Source organism: Jaculus jaculus, chromosome 4, assembly GCF_020740685.1.
Source record: "Jaculus jaculus isolate mJacJac1 chromosome 4, mJacJac1.mat.Y.cur, whole genome shotgun sequence".
In the NCBI taxonomy this organism is placed as follows: Eukaryota; Metazoa; Chordata; class Mammalia; order Rodentia; family Dipodidae; genus Jaculus; species Jaculus jaculus.
In genome coordinates, this window is record NC_059105.1 from 47,887,644 (window position 1) to 47,908,099 (window position 20,456).

Here is a 20,456-nt window from a genome sequence, read left to right on the forward strand (position 1 = left end):
TCTGTGAATGAGCAAGGCTGAAAGGAGTGGCAAAGCAGGTATAAGTTTTGAATAGGCAATCCAAGACAGCAACATGCTTTTTGCATGTGTATGTTTGTGGTGTGTAGGAGTGTTATGCTTGTCTGTAATAGGAACACATGTGTTAATGTAGGTGCTCCTGCACATGTATGCACATGCATGTGGAGGCCAGATGTCAATGTAAGGTTATTCAATTGCTCTTCTGTTTTGTTTATTTATTTTTTTGAGATAGGCTCTCTCACCTAACCCAAGATTCATTAATCTCCACTGTGCTAGCTAGCCAGCAAGCCCCAGAGATCCTCCTATCTCCACCTCTCCAGTTTGGGATTATAGGCAGGTGCTCCATTTTTATGTGGGTACAAGGGATCTAACTCAGGTCCTTGTGCTTGCAAGCAAGCAGGTTACCCATGGAGCTGTCTTCTCAGCTCTCAGCATGTTTTTAAAACTGAAATCACATCTTCCAAGCCAAGACACTTTTGTTCATTTAAATAGTTAACACACATACTGTTTGCTATGCTCCAGGCGCTCATCCAAACATTGCACAAATATTAACTCAATCCTCATTGCAAGTCATAGCAATAAGAATTATTATTATCCCATTTTATAATAAGAACCTGGGGCCTAGAATAGAACAGTAATTTGTCTAAAATTCTTGATAGAATTTGAGCCTCTTAAGTCTAGCTGGAAAGTTCATGATCTGAACTATCGTTCTGTTTTCTATGAGAAGAGAGAATAAGAGAACAGGAGAGCTGCTATCCTCAGTCTTCAATGGTTTCCATTTCTGTGTTCAAAGTTAGTTCTCATCACATCCTAAGAAAAATATGTACAAAAGACGGTGGCTATCAGTGTGCATAGGAGCAGACAGAAACGTCCTTTCTGCCTGAAGCAAGTCTCAGAAGGTGTGCTAGGTGAACTGACGATAGACAGACCGTATATGAGAAAAGACATACAGATTCAACCACATGTGCTATGGGAAAAAAACACTGGAATGTAATTTCTTGTTTGTTCAAAATGGTTTTAAAACTTTCAGAGAACAAGGAGAATGGTAAATAAAGGCAACTTTTACCTTTAGAAGAAGAGTAAATGATTTTTATGGCAAGTCAATGGGCTTGGTGAGCATACAGTGGCATGGGACAAAGTCTATACAACACCCACAGATAATAGATTGCGAACGAGGGCAATGGTGTGTGAAAAATCTACCAGGTATGTTGACAGACTTCAGTCACTCTTCCCTTTCAATATTAGTTGTCTTCTCTACTTCAGGAAATTTTTTTTTAACATTTTTTTTAAATTTTTTATTTATTTATTTGAGAGCGACAGACACAGAGAGAAAGACAGATAGAGGGAGAGAGAGAGAATGGGAGCGCCAGGGCCTCCAGCCTCTGCAAACGAACTCCAGACGCGTGCGCCCCCTTGTGCATCTGGCTAACGTGGGACCTGGGGAACCGAGCCTCGAACCGGGGTCCTTAGGCTTCACAGGCAAGCGCCTAACCGCTAAGCCATCTCTCCAGCCCTACTTCAGGAAATTTCAGCAAGAAGAAGAATTGTCTTCTGTAGGTCCAACAGATAGAGAATCTTGCAGCAAACTCTTCCCTGTGCTGGGAGGGGCAAGAACAAGACAAAGTCAGTGAGACATTGATTCTGAGGTTAGTGAAAAGACATCTCAGCATGTCAAAATGCCAAGTTTGGGGGTATTCTTCTCTAAGCCCTAGTAGGGTCATATATTTAATCTTTTGAAGGGGAGTATTTGGAAGTACCCTGTGTCATTTCTAGCATTCTCTAAATAGAAATTGATGGAATTCAAAAAACAAAGCCTGAAAAGGGTAGTCTTCAGGTCCAGCTAAAGCCAGGCTATGTTAAAACACACTTTGCCTCAGAAGTCCCTCTCATCTGCAGCCCTGCAATATCAGCTTCTTTGGCTGTGGCCTGCACAGGACTTCCTTGGCCACCCTATCTAACGGCACCCTAGTCACTCTGTGGGGTTCATCCTGCTTTATTTTTCTCCCTAGTACTTATCATTGTCTGCCACTACATGGCATTCTTATTTATTATCTCTGTGCAGTTCCACCCTTCAGGATACATGCTTCAGAAGAATGGGACTATGCACTCTTGTTTACTGATACTTTCCAAGCATCTAACAGTCACTTAATTCTAATTGTGTGATGAATGAATAAATTAATAAATGATGGATGAACAATGTTTTGACTTGTCTCATCTAGCATCAGAATTTCTTCTTAGGAAAGAAAGAAACTGTCTTTCATGATAAAAACCATAGCTTTAGACCAGGCGTGGTGGTGCACGCCTTTAATCCCAGCACTCGGGAGGTAGAGGTAGGAGGATAGCTGTGAGTTCCAGGCCACCCTGAGACTACATAGTGAATTCCAGATCAGTCTGGGTCCATGTGCGGGGGGTGGGGGGAAGACAGGGCGGAGGCTAACAATGGTACCAACTTGACTGTACTCACTGAGTACAAAAGTAATAAAAAAATAAAAAATTGTGAGAAATTGTCCTAACTGACCTTATAATTTTACTGACATCTACTACACTAGTGAATATTCTGTGCATGCATTGTGAGATGCTTAATGAAGGGCTTTGGGTTTAAAACTGAGCAGGTAGGTACATGGGGAAATGCGTACACACATGGGCATTAAGAATGAAAGCCCTGAGCTGGGCATGGTGGTGCACGCCTTTAATCCCGGCACTCAGGAGGCAAAGGTAGGAGAATCACCATGAGTTCAAGGCCACCCTAAGACTACATAGTGAGACCCTACCTCAACTCCCCACCCCGCAAATAAAGAATGAAAGCCCTGCTTACAATTCCTAAAGTTCATGGAGTTTCCTAAGTGTCATCTCATGGGGAGTGGGTAGATCTACCTGATATGTCAAAACAATGTATTATTTATGTCTCATCACTCATATAGGATTTCCTTATGAATTATTCCATGAACATCATTGATAGGTTATTGCAGGGACATTGGTTGAGGGATTAGACTTGTAGCATCATGTGCTTTTCATCTTCATTTCTCACAAAAATGGCTGTTTCCTCTCCATGGCCTGAGCTGAAGATAAAGGGAATGCAGGCCCTTTGCAAGCTGTGGGCTCCTTATCTGTGCCCTCTTTCGGAATACCACTAGTACGGGATGCAGGACGCATCTGGTTCATCCAGATACAGTCAGATGATCCCCTGACTACCTTCCTTGATCTTAGTTCACTTGATCTTAGTAATCTACATTTACACCATTGCCTTCAGCATTAAGCCCAGAGTTAATTTTTTCTTAATAATAATTATACAAAATCCTGTGTTTTACAATGTTGCCTTAGAAGTTAGGTTTTCAGAACAGGAATATACATAAAAAATAATAAAAGGAGGGATTCTGGTAAAAATCTAGACTGCTTATATTGATGCTTTAAGGAATTATTTCATTGCAAACTACATGGTGCCAGGATTCTACTGTTAGGGGTAAACCACCTCAGAATTTAGTGTTACAAAACATGTGGATGTGTCATCATGTTGTTTATCTGCTCTTCCTCACTACTTTAATGCAAGTAGATTTGTGGGCAACTGAAGGGAGAGTTCAGATGGTCAGAATTACATCAAATTCTAATTCATGATTAGATTGGTGATATGGTTCCCATTACATAGTTCATAATTGTCCTCATGGTTATAAAGTTGCACAATTCCAACAGTATTACAATATGAAATTTTCACTAATGAATTGATTATTTTTAATTATAATGTCCAAAGGTTATACTCAATATCTACAAAATTATAACCTCTAACAAGAGAGGAAAGAAAATGGACTGGAACTTGTTTTAGTCAGGTTCGCATTAGTCTCAGAAATCACCCAACCAAGAGCAGCTTGCGGGGGGTGGGGGAGGCTTATTTTGGCCTACAGACTCGAGGGGAAGCTCCTTGATGGCAAAGGAAAATTATGGTATAAGCAGAGGGTGAACATCACCTCCAGGCCAACTTCAGGTGGACAATGGCAACAGGAGATGCTGCCAAACACTGACATGGGTAAACTGGCTGTAATACCCATAAGCCACTGCCTCTGGGAAGCATTAATTGCCAAATCTCCATCAGCTGGAAACCTAGCATTCTGAACACCTAAGTTGATGGGGAACACCTGTATCAAACCACCACAGAACTGGTAATCAAAGTCTTTGTTTTTTATCTGCAATAGCCTTTACTTTTTTTAAAAAAAAAATTATTTATTTAGGGCTGGAGAGATGGCTTAGCGGTTAAGCACTTGCCTATGAAGCCTAAGGACCCTGGTTCAAGGCTCGATTCCCCAGGACCCACATTAGCCAGATGCACAAGGGGGCGCACACGTCGGGAGTTCGTTTGCAGTGGCTGAAAACCCTGGTGCACCCATTCTCTGTCTCTCTCTCCCTCTACCTCCTGTCTGTCACTCTCAAATAAATAAAGAAAAAAATTTTTAAAAAAATTTATTTATTTGCAAGCAAAAAGAGAGGGAGAGGAAGAGAATGGGTGTTCCAGGGCCTCTTACCACTATAAATAAACTCCAAAAGCATGCTTCACTTTGTGCATCTGCCTTTATGTGGGTACCGGGGAATGGAACCTAGGCCAGCAGTCTTTGCAAGCAAGAATCTTTAACCACTGACCCATCTACCCATCCTCTGCAACACCTTTGTATAGAATGAATGTGCACCTTAGTGGATTGCTTGCAAAGATGGCTACAACAATCTCTCCCATGCTGCTGCCCACAGCCACAGGATATTGCTGTTTTTCCATAAATGGAAGACTCTGTTTCCCATCCCCTTGAATCTAAGGTTGGAGTGCTACCTGCTTGGATGATTGAATAATGTTGGAAGCAACAAGCGGGTGAGTTCCAGAGCCTCAGCTTAAGAGGCCCTATAGCTTTTGCTTCTGCTGTTCCTTTACTCTGATACACCATATAAAGGAGTTTGGTTCTCCTACTGGAGATCAGACAGAAAGATTGTGGGGGCTAAAAGTCTGGGGTGATAGAAATTTTGGCATTGTACTTAACCCATGGAGACACCATTCATGTGAATGAGACCATCTTGGATTGTTCAGTGCAAATTATAGCAGAATGAGCAGGCACAGCAAAAATGACCCATCCCAGTGGAGCCCTGCCCAGAAATCTGCAGAATCATGGATACATAAATGTTGTTAACCACTGAGTCTTGGGATGGTTTGTCACAAAACCATAGGTTACTGTTATATTGTGTGTTATTCACAGTTGCTTAAAAAAAAAAAAAAAACACTCAGAGCCAGGCATGGTGGGCCATGAGATCAAGGCCAGCCTGGGCTACATAGTGAATTATAAGCCTACCTATACTATAGATTGAAACCCTGTCTCAAATAAATGAATACAACCATGTATATACCTTCTTACTTAACAACGAGCCTCTTTCCCTTCCTACCTCACACCCCCATCCCTCTAATGTCCCTATTCATCTAACTGATTATACAACATCCAACAATGCAATGCAAAATTGGTACAAATCAATGTGAAATCAGGGTGAAGTGATTATAATGTGGAATTGCAAATCTTTCAAAATGGGAAATCATGGAGTTGATGAAGGTAATGTTTGAGCAGCCCTTGAATCACGGGCAACTCCTCTGACAAATGAGAATCTGCAGCTGGAACAGTTAACATTTCGAACAAGAAGCCCACATGAATGATAGCACAATAAGTGCTTCAAAGGGGAATGATTTGAATGTCAAAATTTAAGAGAGGCTCTTGGAAAATTGATGAAGCCCTCCAATATTTTTGAAATAATGACACTCTATGATTTGCCCACAAAAGTCAAATGTAAAAGGACATGGCATCATGAAACCATATAATTTTCTTAGAAAATTAGACTTACCCAAATCAGCACTAGATTTATCTTTTGTTCTACTACTGAACACATCATCATCCAACTCAAATTCATTAAATATAAGTTAATTTCAATAATTTCTTGCTTTTTTAAAAAAAAGTCAAAACCTTAACCAAGTCTCCTTTCCACATTTTTTTTTTTTGTTTTAGTTTCTATTTCTGAAGAGTTCACATTAAGTGGGACTTATGGGTACCAATTATCTGGGCAAACAGAGGCTTCTCCAAATATCTGTACTCATATTCCTGCTGAACCCATAGAGTAGGTGAAGGCAGGGTCCTGGCTCATCCTCTGTACATAGACATGAAAAGAGAATCACCGAATATGACAAGTGACCACTGTTTTGTGGGCTTCCCTGTAGATGTTGCCCTTGAAGCATGGCATTGTCCCAGGATCAACCCTTACCCAGTGTGAGCTGGCGTTTGTTCTCAAATTGCTCACAGACAACCTACTGAAAACACTTTTAAGGTATGGATTCATTGAAAACCAATTCAAGCATGTAAGGTCATTTTATGAAATAGGTGCCACATCCTAAGGGCCCAGCTAAGGAGGGCCACATTTGAGAACACGTACGCCACTTGGCTGAGCAGGGATTTGGAAATGTCAAGTCATAGAGCCTTTCCCACTCAAGCTGGCTGGCATCACACTTCTGGGCCTGTGTCAATAAGTGCCTTGCAGCCATGGGGCTTTGAGAAACTCCCAGCATGAATTCAAAATGAGTTTAAATAAATCAGCACCTTACCTTAGTTGTTTTATTTTTCATTTTTGGAAAGTGTGTGTTTGGTATGTGTGCATGTGCATTCGCGTGTGGGCACACATGCATGCATCTGTGTGTGGGGGCCAAAGGTTGGCATCGGGTGTCTTCCTCAATCACTGTCCACTTTGTGTTTTGACAGGGTCTCTCACTGAACCTGGAGCTCATCCGCTCATTGATGCTAACTAGGAAGCATGCTCCAGGGACCTCCTACCTCTGCCACCTGGTTTTTATATTTTATGCGGGCATTGGGGTTCTGAACTCAGTTTCTCGTGCTTGTGAGGCAACATTGAGTGACAGCCATCTCTTCACCCCAACACCTTAGCTTTTTCAAAAGAGATCTTTGGGGAAGGGTTCCTCTCTCAATCTTCTCAAAAAAAAAAAAAAAAAAAAAAAAAAAAACTGATTTTAGTGTTCATTCAAAAGGTTCCCATCTCTTATATAACAGTAGTTCACTCATAACATTACTTGTATTAACATCCCTGAAGTCCAGTCTCTTGAGGTTGGGTTGTATCTCCTATTGAAGAGTAATAGTAAATCACCTGTTTTCCTTGTCATTATGAGCGTTAATTTCCACTCCTTTGCAAATGAGAAGAACACCACAAACTTGGCTGCACAAATCCTTTAAACTTCACCCCTCCCAGTCAGGCACCGGGTGCTCTGCGCCCTATCAGTTAGTTCTGTGGCAAATCCAAACAATACTTTCTGTTACAATAACTTGTATCCAGGAAAAAAAAACAGGCGCTTTGTAGCATAGCAGCCAGAGGAAAGTTTACTAGCTTTAGCCAATCACAGGCTGTGGAGCTCGGCCAAGTTAACATGTTTTCCTCCGCCTCTAAATGAAGTCATGATTGAAATATGGCCTTGAACTTGCTTTAAAAGGGGACAGAGAATAGGAAAGAAAGGCTGAACCTGCTGCAGCCTAGAGAGCTCCAGGCTGCGGAGAAGGCAGTTAGGAAGTGTGTGCGTGTTTGTGAACTCTGAGTAGTGTTCAGTTCTGTGACCTTCGCCTCCCACTGGGTGGAGTAGGGGCTCTAAGAGCAGCTGGAATGCAGTCGTCCTGATCTGCTCAGCCAGTGGTTGCCTGTTAGAACCTCTGCTAGGCCAGGAGAGAGGTGCTCAGAGCTCAAACGGCCTGCCTCCCTCTGCCCTCACCGCTGCCTCTGATCGCCTGAGCAGGAAGCTTCCAGCAAGGGAGTAGATTCCCACCTGTCCAGCCATGGGAGAGGACGCTGCCCAGGCAGAGAAATCCCGGCACCCAAATGCTGAAATGCGCCAGGAAAAGCCATCGAGCCCTAGCCCGATGCCATCATCCACACCAAGCCTGAGCCTGAACCTGGGGTCCACGGATGAGGCCATCAGGGACAACTCGCAGGTGAATGCCGTCACTGTGCACACGCTTCTGGACAAGCTGGTGAACATGCTGGACGCCGTGAAGGAGAACCAGCACAGCATGGAACAGCGGCAGATCAGCCTGGAAGGGTCCGTGAAGGGCATCCAGAACGACCTCACCAAGCTCTCCAAGTACCAGGCTTCCACCAGCAACACCGTGAGCAAGCTACTAGAGAAGTCCCGCAAGGTCAGCGCGCACACGCGCGCCGTCAAGGAACGCATGGACAGGCAGTGCGCGCAGGTGAAACGGCTGGAGCACAACCACGCCCAGCTCCTGCGAAGGAACCACTTCAAAGTGCTCATCTTCCAGGTCAGTGTCCCCAAAGCCTCCTCAAGAGCGGCCCAGGCACCCCTCAACATTCAAGAGCTCTCTGTCCTTCTGCCTCGCACAGTCTTGCCTCGCATCTGTCCTGCCAGTCAGGGATCACACACACAAGGCATTGTCCTATCTGTCTCCAGCAACAAATGTGAAATCTACGCATGGGGTGGCAGTTTCCCAGGTCCTTCAGCCCAAACCCAGGGCAGGTGCCCACGGGGTTGGCAGACTGGGGTCATTTGTCAGTGAACACCTGGATATATCTAGACAGGTTAGGAAGCTGTGTGGGTACACGCACCAGCCCTAGTCAAATTTACTTGTCTCTTTGCATTAGAAACTCCCGGCTGTGGCTGCAGCTGTTAGCTGGATATAGCAAATTAATTCAGTGGCTGTTTATTAACTCTTTGAAGGAATGTAGTGGTCATGCGAGGGTTTTGTTTGCTTTTGCTTTGACCAAGAAGTCACATACAGAACTGTTAAATGATCTTTTTTTTTTTTTCTTTCTTTCTTTGAAAGGCCGCCAGTGTTTTAGAGACTAACTAAATGGAGAGTGAATCCTACTGAGGTTGAACTAGCCTTGTTCTTTAAAGACATTTTTGGCAAGGAAATCTTGAGATCTTTTTTAGCAAATGGTGCACTAAAAATGAAAAGTATAGCTCTTTCCAAATACACCAGATATTTCTCTCACTGCTCAGAGAGACACAACTGTAAAGTAAAATAAGAGTGCTATCAGTGATGGCCACAAAGACAAGCCTTGAATATTTTCTCTTTCAAATGGTTGCCTTAGAATGAAAAGGCCACTTAATTTTTTTTAATAGATCAATGATGCAATTAATGTTGCAAAGGCTATTTGGGGACAGGGCAACTGCATGAAGCTGTTGTCCAGCCAAGTGGTGGGTACTTGTGAATCCAAGGACAGCCCTGCCTAATGCTGGAAGCCCTTCCTCTACATGGCACCCAGCCAGCCCAGGCCCCAGGAAGCCTTGCTGTCCTGCCTCAAGGGCTGTCTCCTTGGGACCCTGTGAATAGGAGAGAATTTCAAAGCCATGGAGGGGAGAGGCTATAACCAACAGTTTGATTGTGAAAGACACAAGGGAGAGCCTTCATCTCCCAAAAAGGTTTAGAAATTTGGGAATTAAACCAAAGGGCCTTCTTTCCTTAATGAATCCATTCTGCCAAGTTAGAACCTCAGCCTTCCTACTCCCACAAAAGGAAAGATTGATCTAGCTGCCTATTTTGTCTTCCCCAAATTGCACTTGACTTTTAAGGTTTAGGAAGCTGGTGTCCTCATGTATTTTGCAAGCTTTTGTAGCCAAGACACTTTTTAGCTTTTAATGTAAATGCAATAGTTTTACATGTACTCATCGAACTGAATATAGATATGGCATGCCACCTGAGATCCTTACTTTATAGGCCTAAGAGATATTAGAAACCTAAGCACTCAAGGCATTACTAAATCAAAAAATGATCTCTAAATTGTGCAGATCTGTTTAAATCTGAGTGGCCACACGAAACTTTCCTCCCTCGAGTATGAATCTGGAAATTATCTCTCATATCACCATTCAGTTAAGGAACAGGGCAGTCAGCGGGGGGATGGTTGCATTTCTCTAGTAAAGAAAAGTCACAATCTGTCAGGGTCGGTTTCTGTTCTGTTTTACTATGATGTTCCAGGATATTGGGAGCAGAAATACGTGAATATAAATTAAAGAGATCTGTGAATGTATATTTTTTAAAAAGTACTGCTGGGGAATTTAAAGGCACATATTGTTGATGAAATGATCACCTATTTTGTCACATTGGATTGACAGGTGAGAAACTGGAACCAGAAATAGAAGTAATTTTCCACATAGTGAGAAAAGGTGAAAACAGAAATGCCAAGGCAAGAAAAGCCAAGGCAAATTGTCCAGACTCCATCCTAGGCCCCATAGACAGGTATACAGAGAAATTTAGGGGCAGGAAACATCAGGCAAATGACTGAACTGGTGTACAGAGTTTGGCAGGTAGGGCACTTTAGGCAAATGACTACATTTTCCTTAGACAGGGAACCTCTGCTCTTAGCCTAAGAGGAATTACAAAGCCTCACCTCTCTGGACACTGCAAAATGGTTATTTGGAAAACCAAATGTAACTATAGTCCCTTGGTGGAAAGTTTGCTCTATCTGCTGTTCTTTCTGAAAGTGGGGCTTTCTCCATAGGGTACCAAGTATGCTAATGGACGACAATAATTTGCACTAAAGAATAGCATAGAGATTGAGACAAGTGTCACCCAGGCAGTGGCTTAAGTTCTAGTTTTATCACTTGCCAATTATATGATCTTAGACACAAACCTATTTCCTCATGGATATGCCAAAGATATTAATAAAATCAAAAAGTATAAAATATGAATAAGTTCTGTCTTTGTTGTTTAGTGAACAAGTGGTAAAAACTGGGATATAAACCTATGGTCTAACTGATCCCAGAACATATATTTTCAAACACTAATGCTTCCTCCCTCATATCTCTATCATAAAGTTTGGACTCAAGAAAAGAACAAATTTGAAATGATTAACACAGACTGACATGGCAAAAGTGTTCAATGAACAGAAACATTACTGAGTGGATTGGAAACTCATTTGCTCAGATGAGGGGATACACTTGTACTTGGTTAGAAATATGGCTTGTGGGCCAAAACCGTCCCCACCTTTCCAAGGACATTGGAATAGCTTTGCTTATTTTAGTTGGGACTTGTTAACGCATACAAATGCACACCATTGTGCTACCCTCCAGTCAAATCAGTATTACATATAACTCATGAAAGCAAAGGGCTCTTCTCAAAAGACCTACTCTAAATAGGCCCTCCTAGTAACAGTACATACTTCACAGTGTAGCAGAAGGAGCTATCCCAGACTTGTAGGGAATGCAGAGTCCAAATAGTATACCACATATTATGTTGTGTCTCTCAGTACTTTGTCACTTTCAATACACTTGAACCCCATGCTACACTTCCCCTTATTGATCCATTAATTTTCTGGATTAAGGCAAAAATAATGTGAAAATACAAGGAGAGTTAACAAAGAAAATCTGTCCACTAATGGGTATATTTTATACTGTAGTGTTGCAATTTGTTTAGTTTATGGAATCCTGTCATGTCCTCACAAGTCCACTATCCATCTGTCTCTCTGTCTGTCTTCCTTTCCCTCCTTGTGTTGGTTGATTTACAAAATGCCTACACATTTAGAAGTTTCATTCTAAACTTTGTTCTTAATCTATTTACTTAAAACACGTCATTGATTTATTGAAATCTGTGCTGAACCCTTCAACATTGTTGTGGCTGTTAAGAACCTAAATTCTTAGTTCCTTAGTAATTACTTCACATAGCCAGAAGTATGTAAAACTAGAGAAATACCCATCCCTCTTGAATGATAAACTAGATTTGGAAATCTTAGTTAAACTTAGCAATTTTTCATTTTAAGTTTTTTGTGACAACCTAATATCAATATTTGAATTCAAAATATTATGACATGACCCAGCATAAATGAAATAAGAATTGTAAGCATTGCTGATCAGAAATCTAATGCTAAGGAAATGCAAAGATTAATGCTTTGCCTGCAAGCATGGTTATCTTTTACTAAAAACAGAATTTTTTATTTACACATAAGAGGAAGGTTTTTTTGCTGGCTAAAGAGGCTAGAATTTTACAAGTAACACCCTGAACATGTGGTATCCACTTATGTCCTCTGAAGGTTCTAGTAATGATTATTTGAAAATGCAGTTAGGGAATAATTTCAAAGCCAGGGAACAAAATGAGAGTGCTCATGGACAGCTTACACTTTCATCCACATGAAATTGTGAAATTGGGTGAAAAAAGCAGAGAGGTTAGATATTTTCAGTGGATACATTTCTGGAGTATTGAGCCTATAAATTTGCTTAAATATTTATCATTTAGGGTCCTTCTATGAAGTCAGAATTTTAGAAACATGATAAAAGTATAATATATTTAGAATATTTTTAATTGATTATTTTAAAGCTAGCACTTTATCCAGGCTATTGCTCTAGAAGCCGTTCAGTTAGTATAGACTTTTCAAAACTGGAAATATGAAAAACAAGGTGCCTTATGTGACAGCCCTCTATACTTATATCACCTCAAATAATATAATGGAATATTGGTTTTGCTGACTTACATATTCAGTGCCCTTTTATATAAGATAAACAAACTAGTTCCTATTGCTATTATTTATACTTATTGAATGTCAGCATTACCCCAGGCACTTTAAGTAATATTTCTTTGAAAAAAATCATTACATTCTCCTATATAGAACAAAACTAGACTCTATGTCACATGGAGCCTTTCCACAGCTTTCATTGTTGTTTTTTAAATCTATATCTGTTTGAAATGAATGATTGAAAATATCATTCAATGCAATTCAGGTCCAGTAGTTCTGATTCTATATAAAACTAAACACACTTGATATGAAGGGTATACTAAGGAATTATTTCTGGGAATTGTTAACTTTTTGTAGGGTGTAGTTTATGCTCCTGAATAATCATTTAATTTTATTTTATGTCAAATAAACAGAACACCTGAGAAATGAAATAAGTGGCAAGCTTTCTTTTTTTTTTTTTTTTTTTTTTTTTTTACTACTAGAAATTACAGAATGAAACTGTGAAATGAATAAACACAGACACCATAATACCACTGTGGTAAAGTTCATGTTTACTGGGTGTTTTACATGAGCTTTTAAATAATTTAATGTGATTTGTTTTTGTGTGTATTATATTTTTATATGTAACAAAGAACACCTAACCAGTGTGATCTTAAAAACAAAATTGAACCCTTGATAGCACTGAAAATAATGAAACTTTTAAATCCCCAAAAACGTGGAAGACTGTTCAGGGTTTATAACTAATGCATTTTATTCTTATGACTTGCTGATTCCACAGACAGCTGCCCTGGGGGTGCAGTTCTAATCGATGGCCTTATCCACTTGGCAATCTATACCTCAGAAACACAAATTGGAGAAAACCATCAATGTGTAAAAGAGACCTATAAATCAGAATGTCAGGCGAGCATAGTTTCATTTTAGTAACTAGTATTTAAAGATTATTGGATAAAATATTCCAGGGACACAAATTGAGGGTCTTCATATCCCCCCAGGAGGCTACCAAACCCCTGTAGGAGTATGACAGCCTTTGCTATTTTCGCCTAACAACAGGAGTGATGAGGGAGTGACAGGACAGCACACTGCAGATTCTCTTTCTTTAGTCAAGTCTTTAAATGACATCATGTTGGTTTCATTTCCTAATACAACTCAGTCTTTATTTTTTAAGTTTGCATATCTGCATATATGCAGAGAAGATTTGTTATCATGAGCTTCAACTGAAGAAGTGTCCAGCATGTTGGCAGTTTCCTCTGCAGTGATATTTACTTTCACGACTGGGAATATTTGTTCACAAGAATCAACATAAATAGCAAATGAGTTAAAAAGCTAGGAAAAATGCTACTTCTCAAGAGCTTAGTCCATTCCTTCTCTATTTTATGCTACAAGCATATCCATCATATATGTTTGAAGTTCAGCACTTAATTTCCCCCTCTTTGCAAGCCTCCTAAGGGTGCTTGTGAAAGGTCAGCTCCAGGAACACCTGCTTCAGTGGAAGCTGAGGACCTTTACGAAAACAAAGGACAAACAACCAGCTGGCCCTAAGGACTTCTACCAGGTAGAACTGCCCTAGGAAACAATGCATCCCACAGGGATTCTTCATGCCATTTCAGGAGCCACAAAGCCAAGCCGGGGTAGATAAATGAGCAGGTCACATAGGTGAGCAGCCGCAGAGTTAAGGATGTGTGCTTGAACTTTAGTGAAACAGCTGTCAGTTTTGGAGTCTGTAAAAAAAAAAAAAGAAAGAAAGAAAGAAAAAAGCAGGTCAAAAACATTCTAACTGGAGGCTGAAAGCAGAAATGTCACCTCACTGGTAGGCATGGGAAGGATTAGTATGAGTATGAGGTGTGCATGACAGGGTTGCACACAGGCCAGGCATATTGGCAAGGGCAGATGCCTCAGGGAGGGGGCAGTTTCAGAGAACTCTAAACCTAAAGTTCATGTTGAGTCTTCAACCTCCCAAGTCAGACGCCTTGCACACGTCTCATAAAGGGTTAGGACTTTAAAGATTATCAGGTTTTGTTTTTCTCTTTCTAAATAAAGATGACATGTGCTTGGAAGTTCACAAATTCCTGTGTAAAAGGAACAGATGCCATAAGCCACAAAATAAACACTGTCCAGTAGACGGAACATAAAATACTGCCTAAGTAATTACAATGACAGCAGAGGCATAGCAGCCAGCCAAGAAGACATCTCTCACTGGTTTTCAGTTGCAGAAAGACGCATCCAACTCTTTCTGGATTATGTCTGTTCCTACTGGGTTAGTTTCCATAGTTGGCATCAAAGAGCTCTCGTATAACTTTCCTTGGCATTTTACAAAAGAGTTGAAGTAGGTTTCTACCTTCCTTCAGTATATCCTCCATCACCCATGTGCACCCTCTCTTTACCACAGATGTTTTGATTCACTTTCTAATGTGCTTTAGTCAAAGCTGTCCTTGAAGGATTTATAATGAGAGAAAAAAGATCTTAAGGCTGAAGAGCAACTATGTTGTGGTAATAATAAAGTTTACATTTAAAGAAAACTGAAATATAGCATAATTGTTTGGGAAGTAGAGTTAATATACCACTTTTGTTAGGACTGAAGAAAGAAAAGTTATTCAATTTACAACTTTTGATTACCCAGAGAGATTATACAATACAAAATGTACCTCAAGTCTTATTTTTCCAGTTTTCTGTCTGAATCTCTGGTTTCCTTACTGATAGCTTTTGATAACATTTCACTGAAGTCTTGATTTCTTCCTTTCCTGCAAGCAACATCTGTCAAACCTTCCCAACCCTCTTGTAAAACCCCAGGAGAAATTTTGCTTCAGGACTAAACATCAGAGCACTAGCTTCTTCCATAGTCTACCCACTCTCTGTAATATTCATCCACTGAGAACAAAATCCTTCCTTTGAAAGGAAGACCATGGTTCCCCTCAGGCCTAGGCTTTTTCTGGTTTCCCTAGTGCCACTAACATTCAGCAAACTTCCCTCTAGACATAGAACTAACTAAAACTCTTCTCTTATTATTCTCCAGCCCCCACGCATAGGGGCATTCTGCACTCCAGCTACTCAGAAAGCTACCTTATCCCAGCAAGCTCATTTAACAAGCAGCTAAGTTGAGACACAGTAAAGAAAAAGAGAGAAGAATGCACATGGGAAGCACGCGCTAATGAAACAGAAACAAACCCTACTGGAAGCATGAGAAGTGCTCTTCAGCCACCCACATGATACACAACTCCTGGGAACCACACTCCACACATGTCCACGTTGTCTTTCCTACTGTGTGAACACATTCCATGGCACTCAAAATGGGAGGGTGTGAGGAGCACTTTGGAAAACTGAAGATAGAATAAGTTCATTCTAACAAGGGTTCAGCTTAGCCAGACTTCCTGGATTGTACCTCTATTCAACACTTTCTCCTTGGTTTCTAATCAATTGACACAAAGGGTCCTGCTTGAGAGAGTATAGAAGAGTGTGATATAGGGGTCATATCTCTTTAAAACCAATCATAATTTTGCCATTTAGTCACTTTTTAGGCTTTAAGACTTTATTTGGTTCATTTTGCCTTTGTATTGAGAAGTTAAAAATGCACAGTCATACTTTTACTTTTGAGAATGATTTTAATCATAGCCCAATTTTATTAACTAATACAAATTGCAAAATAAAAAGGGAAACTCTTACAGTTAGCATGAATTTTGCATAAAGTTTAGATCCTAACAGGCTTTTGAACCCATAGACAACAGTTATTTTTTAACTTAAAAGTGTACTGGTTAGGCCAAGATGTAATCAGATCACGTTGAGGTTGTAGGTACAGCAAATGCTGCAAGGGGTTCTGGGATGCTGACCCCTCTTGCACTCTTGCAGAACCCCTGGTGGCCTGGGAGAACATTTTGAAAGCTGCTAATCTAGGTCAAAACCTCTGGTTCATATCTGGAAGAAACAGAGAGCCAAGGAGATTAGGTTGTTTGCTCAAGCCGCATCACCATTTAGCAGAGCAGCAGAGACAGAGAGGGGCCTCCTACCACACCTTCCACCTTGCTCTAGTGCTTACACTGTAAACCTGCACACACTGTGCTGATGGCCTCTCGTTTCCTAAGGTTCAGAAATAACATAAACGTCAAAACCTTCCTATGCTCTATGGCCTAAGTCTGTCTAGATTCAAATCTTTCAGTGAGTAATGTTCTAACTGGAAGGCACATTCTCCAGTTGTGCTCCGGAGACTCCACGAGGAGCCACATTTGCCTGTAGGAGAAGCTGAAGGAGAGATGTGCTGGGAATTAGAAGGGGGACAGTAACCTAAGCTTCGTTCCTCACTGGTAGCTGCAGGTGGAGGTCAGAGTGGTCTTGCTCAGGGAAGCTATTTAGTCATAGAGGTTTCAGCTACTGGTAGTATATTTTCTCCTCCTATCTCGCCCCCTTACTAATTCCCACAAAGGACATCCTGAGCCTCAGGGCTTTGTAAACATGCTCTAGGAAGGCTGCCCCTTGTTTGTGTCACTCGAAAATTATGCCATCAGCAAAATATATGTGTCTTTTTGGTCCACCAAACCTTCCCCTGTGGTGTCCATTCCAGGAGGGAGAGGGAACCTGATTAATGCGTCCATGATGTTCTGCATTTAAGAACTCGTCACTTCTCTCTCCCGCCTGAATGTTTTTATCCTCCAACCTGACCTCGGGGCATTTTTGCAGTGGGGTTGTGGAAAAGGTTTAGCCCTATGTCCAGGAAGGAGGGTAGGAGAGAAAGGGCCTCTGGGATTACATAGCAACAATTTACTTTAGCTCCTTATATCCAGGCAGCTCGCTGGTATATCTGAGTCAGGGCTACTTCCCCCTGCCTGTCACTGATAGAGCCTTTGCCAGCTAACTCATGATATTCCCACCAGGCAGGCCTGGGACTGACCCAGCCTGAGCAGAATGATTGGACCGAATTAGAACCTGTGCTTCCTATTCTAGAAACCCAAAGCCACACTTATTTTGTTGCCATCAATCCCATTCCCTAGAGCACAGACACAAATTGCAGCAGTACAGGGCTGTTTGTGAAGTACGCCATTAACATAAAGCCTACACTGTCCATCTTTCCAGGAAGAAAATGAGATCCCTTCCAGTGTGTTTGTAAAAGAGCCGCTTTCCAGCCCCGCGGAGGGAAAGGGGGATCTTGCGGACGAGAACAGGTCCCTGGAGGAAACGCTGCACACCGTGGACCTCTCCTCGGACGACGAGCTGCCCCGCGGCGAGGACGCCCCGGAAGAGAGCGCAGATGAGCGCATGGAAGAAAGCAGGGCGGAGAAGATAAAGAGGTCCAGCCTCAAGAAAGTGGATAGCCTCAAGAAAGCGTTTTCTCGCCAGAACATCGAGAAAAAAATGAACAAGCTGGGGACAAAGATCGTGTCTGTTGAGAGGAGAGAAAAGATTAAGAAGTCGTTCACGTCCAATCACCAGAAGCCATCCTCAGGGTCCTCGGGGAAAAGTTCCCCCTTCAAGGTTTCTCCCCTCAGTTTCGGTCGGAAGAAAGTTCGAGATGGAGAGAGCCCCGCGGAGAATGAGACCAAGTCAGAAGACATAGCTGGCAGTGACCAGATGCTGAATGACCACGACCACGAGAACCCGTTCGCTGAGGATATGGCTGAAGACGATGGAGGAGGAGATGCAGAGCAGGTGGCGTTGAAAGGGGGCAACTCGGGGAAAGACAGCAATGTCGACTTGACCATCGCGGAAGACGAGGAAGAGGCGTCGGTGGTCCTGGAACAGGCACAGCAGGTGCGCTACGAGGGCGGCTACGAGAGGGAGCAGCAAGCTGGTGGGGAAGCTGCACAGCCAGCGGTGCTACGGGTCGACCAGATGGCCTGAGCGCACAGCCCGAGCCTGGAGCCAGTTCCCCGCTTCCCTGGCCAGCACTGCCCACTCCCCACCATGATGCCCAGGACATAAGCACAGGTCACACAGTAGCATCAAATCTATGTGACATGGAGGAAGCACCTGCCAGCAGCTCCACTTTTAATTTCCTTTTAGGTTCTGATTCTGTTGAATGTCTCCAAGGCTGCCAGGAGGAAGAAATCAAACAGTCAAAAACCACTGACCTATTTGGCTTAGTCGTAAAACCTTAGAGGATATTTAAGATACTGGTCATGAAATGTGATTTAATTTTTGGTCATCCTATCAGCTTGCTGAGTGGTGTACCAGTAATATAGTGAATTTATACAGTAGTGTGAATTCTTATGCTTTAAGTGTGTGATTTATAATATACATGAGTACATAAGCTAAACACATAACTATATATTTAAGAAGACAACATTTACAAAAGGTGAAGAATGTTAAGATAGTTACTTATTTAAAAGAAGCCATTATTTTATTGAAAGTGAAGGATAAAAATGAAACACTATGATAGCTAATGACATGAGGTATAGTGTAAAGTCAGGGCTGTTAGAAAACTAAGATGAAAAAAGTTGGAAAGTGAGAGAAATGGAAGCAAAAAAAGATGCCAAAAAGAATTAAGAAAGGGAGAAAAAAGTATGTGCATAAAAGTGAATTTCACACTATTAATCATGACAGTTTTCCTTTTAAAATAACAATATTAAAGAAGTTCATGTATCATACAATATATAGTACCTTTTTTCTGAGACAGGGTCTCAAGTAGCTCAGGCTGACCTTTATAGCAGAGGTTCACCTTGAATCCTGATCCTGTTGCCTCCGCCTTCTGTGTGCTGGGATTACAAGTGTGAACTACCTGGCCCAGCTTCAGAAACAGCATCTTCACAATAATTTTATTGTCCAACATTTTCAAATAATATAACAAATCTGGTTTGGTGTTAAAGCTGTATTTCTTCTTAATGAGTAAAATGTATTACAAAAATATGTTGTCTTTTTAACACCTGCAAAAACTAATTAATATGTATTGTCTTTTATTTGAAGATAGATCACACTAATATTTTCCAAGTTTGAAATAATCCCTGCACTTCAAGTAGTATGATGTGGGTTTGTAAGATGTTAAAAATCTACATGTTTGAGAAGGGAAGAGATGCTCTGTTTGGGGTTTTTTTTTTTTTGTAAATAACGATACTTTCATTCCAGGTCATATTTTATTTATACATTAATTTCACAGAATATTAATTTTTTGTACTTCTTAAAGCATGCTACTGTTTTATGCTATGCACATTCATTCAAATAGTAATTTTTATGGCTGCCTAACATACTAGGACTTGCTTTATCTAGTTTTTATTAAAAATTCTAATGATTTATTAAATTATAGTTTAGACATAGTGGAGCCAGGGATCAAATTCTCTACCTTTAGTACTAGAGGTAATTTTACAAATATAGGTAGTCCAAGCTAAACTGTGTCTTTAATAAAAGGGATGGCATTAACATAATGTACTGATGGTATAACCTATTCAGTTATGTCCTTGTTTTGCAATAAATGTAACCCCAAATATTGGATTGTTGAACTAACAATGCCTGTGTTAAAGAAGATTAAATAAACCAAAAAATAACAAGTATATAACAATGTCAGGTTTTTTTGGCAGAACAATTTTACAACAAGCAGAAGAAATTGATTTTTAAACATTCCTCCAAAGGCAGCAGTAATGTTGATTGTTTCCGCCTTGATTTCCCCTATTAATTCTGCTTTCTTTTCTCCCTAATCTCACTTATAAACCCAACTCTCATTCTTCAAGTTTAACTTTCTTGACATCACCTTGCCAGGTCTGAGAACATCTGAATGTATTGAAGCAGCTTGATGAATTTGATGGCTCCATCTGCATTTTTATTGTATTGTGCCAGACCTTCTAATACCTTAAAGAGTACTGCAAACATGAATTGGCTGAAAAGTACATTATTTTTATTCACTCAGATAAGCCTCTGTCTTCTGGGGGGCTGTAGACAGCACAGAAGTCTGATTTTTGCATAGGGCCTGAAGCTCATTTGTCTCGCCTTCATGGAGTGACCATCAAAACTTGTAGCTGAAAAAAAAGAAAAAGAAAAAAAAAAAACTTGTAGCTGAA

The 20,456-nt window shown here is 41.0% G+C and overlaps 1 protein-coding gene across 1 annotated transcript; it reads left to right on the forward strand.

Moving 5' to 3' along the window:
• Window positions 1-7,538: 7,538 nt before the first annotated feature.
• On the forward strand, window positions 7,539-19,952 carry Cavin2 (caveolae associated protein 2). Its single transcript, XM_004660209.2, has 2 exons — window positions 7,539-8,339; window positions 17,545-19,952. The coding sequence occupies exons 1-2, from the start codon at window positions 7,857-7,859 to the stop codon at window positions 18,307-18,309; spliced, it is 1,248 nt and encodes a 415-aa protein (XP_004660266.1). The 5' UTR covers window positions 7,539-7,856; the 3' UTR covers window positions 18,310-19,952.
• Window positions 19,953-20,456: the final 504 nt, after the last annotated feature.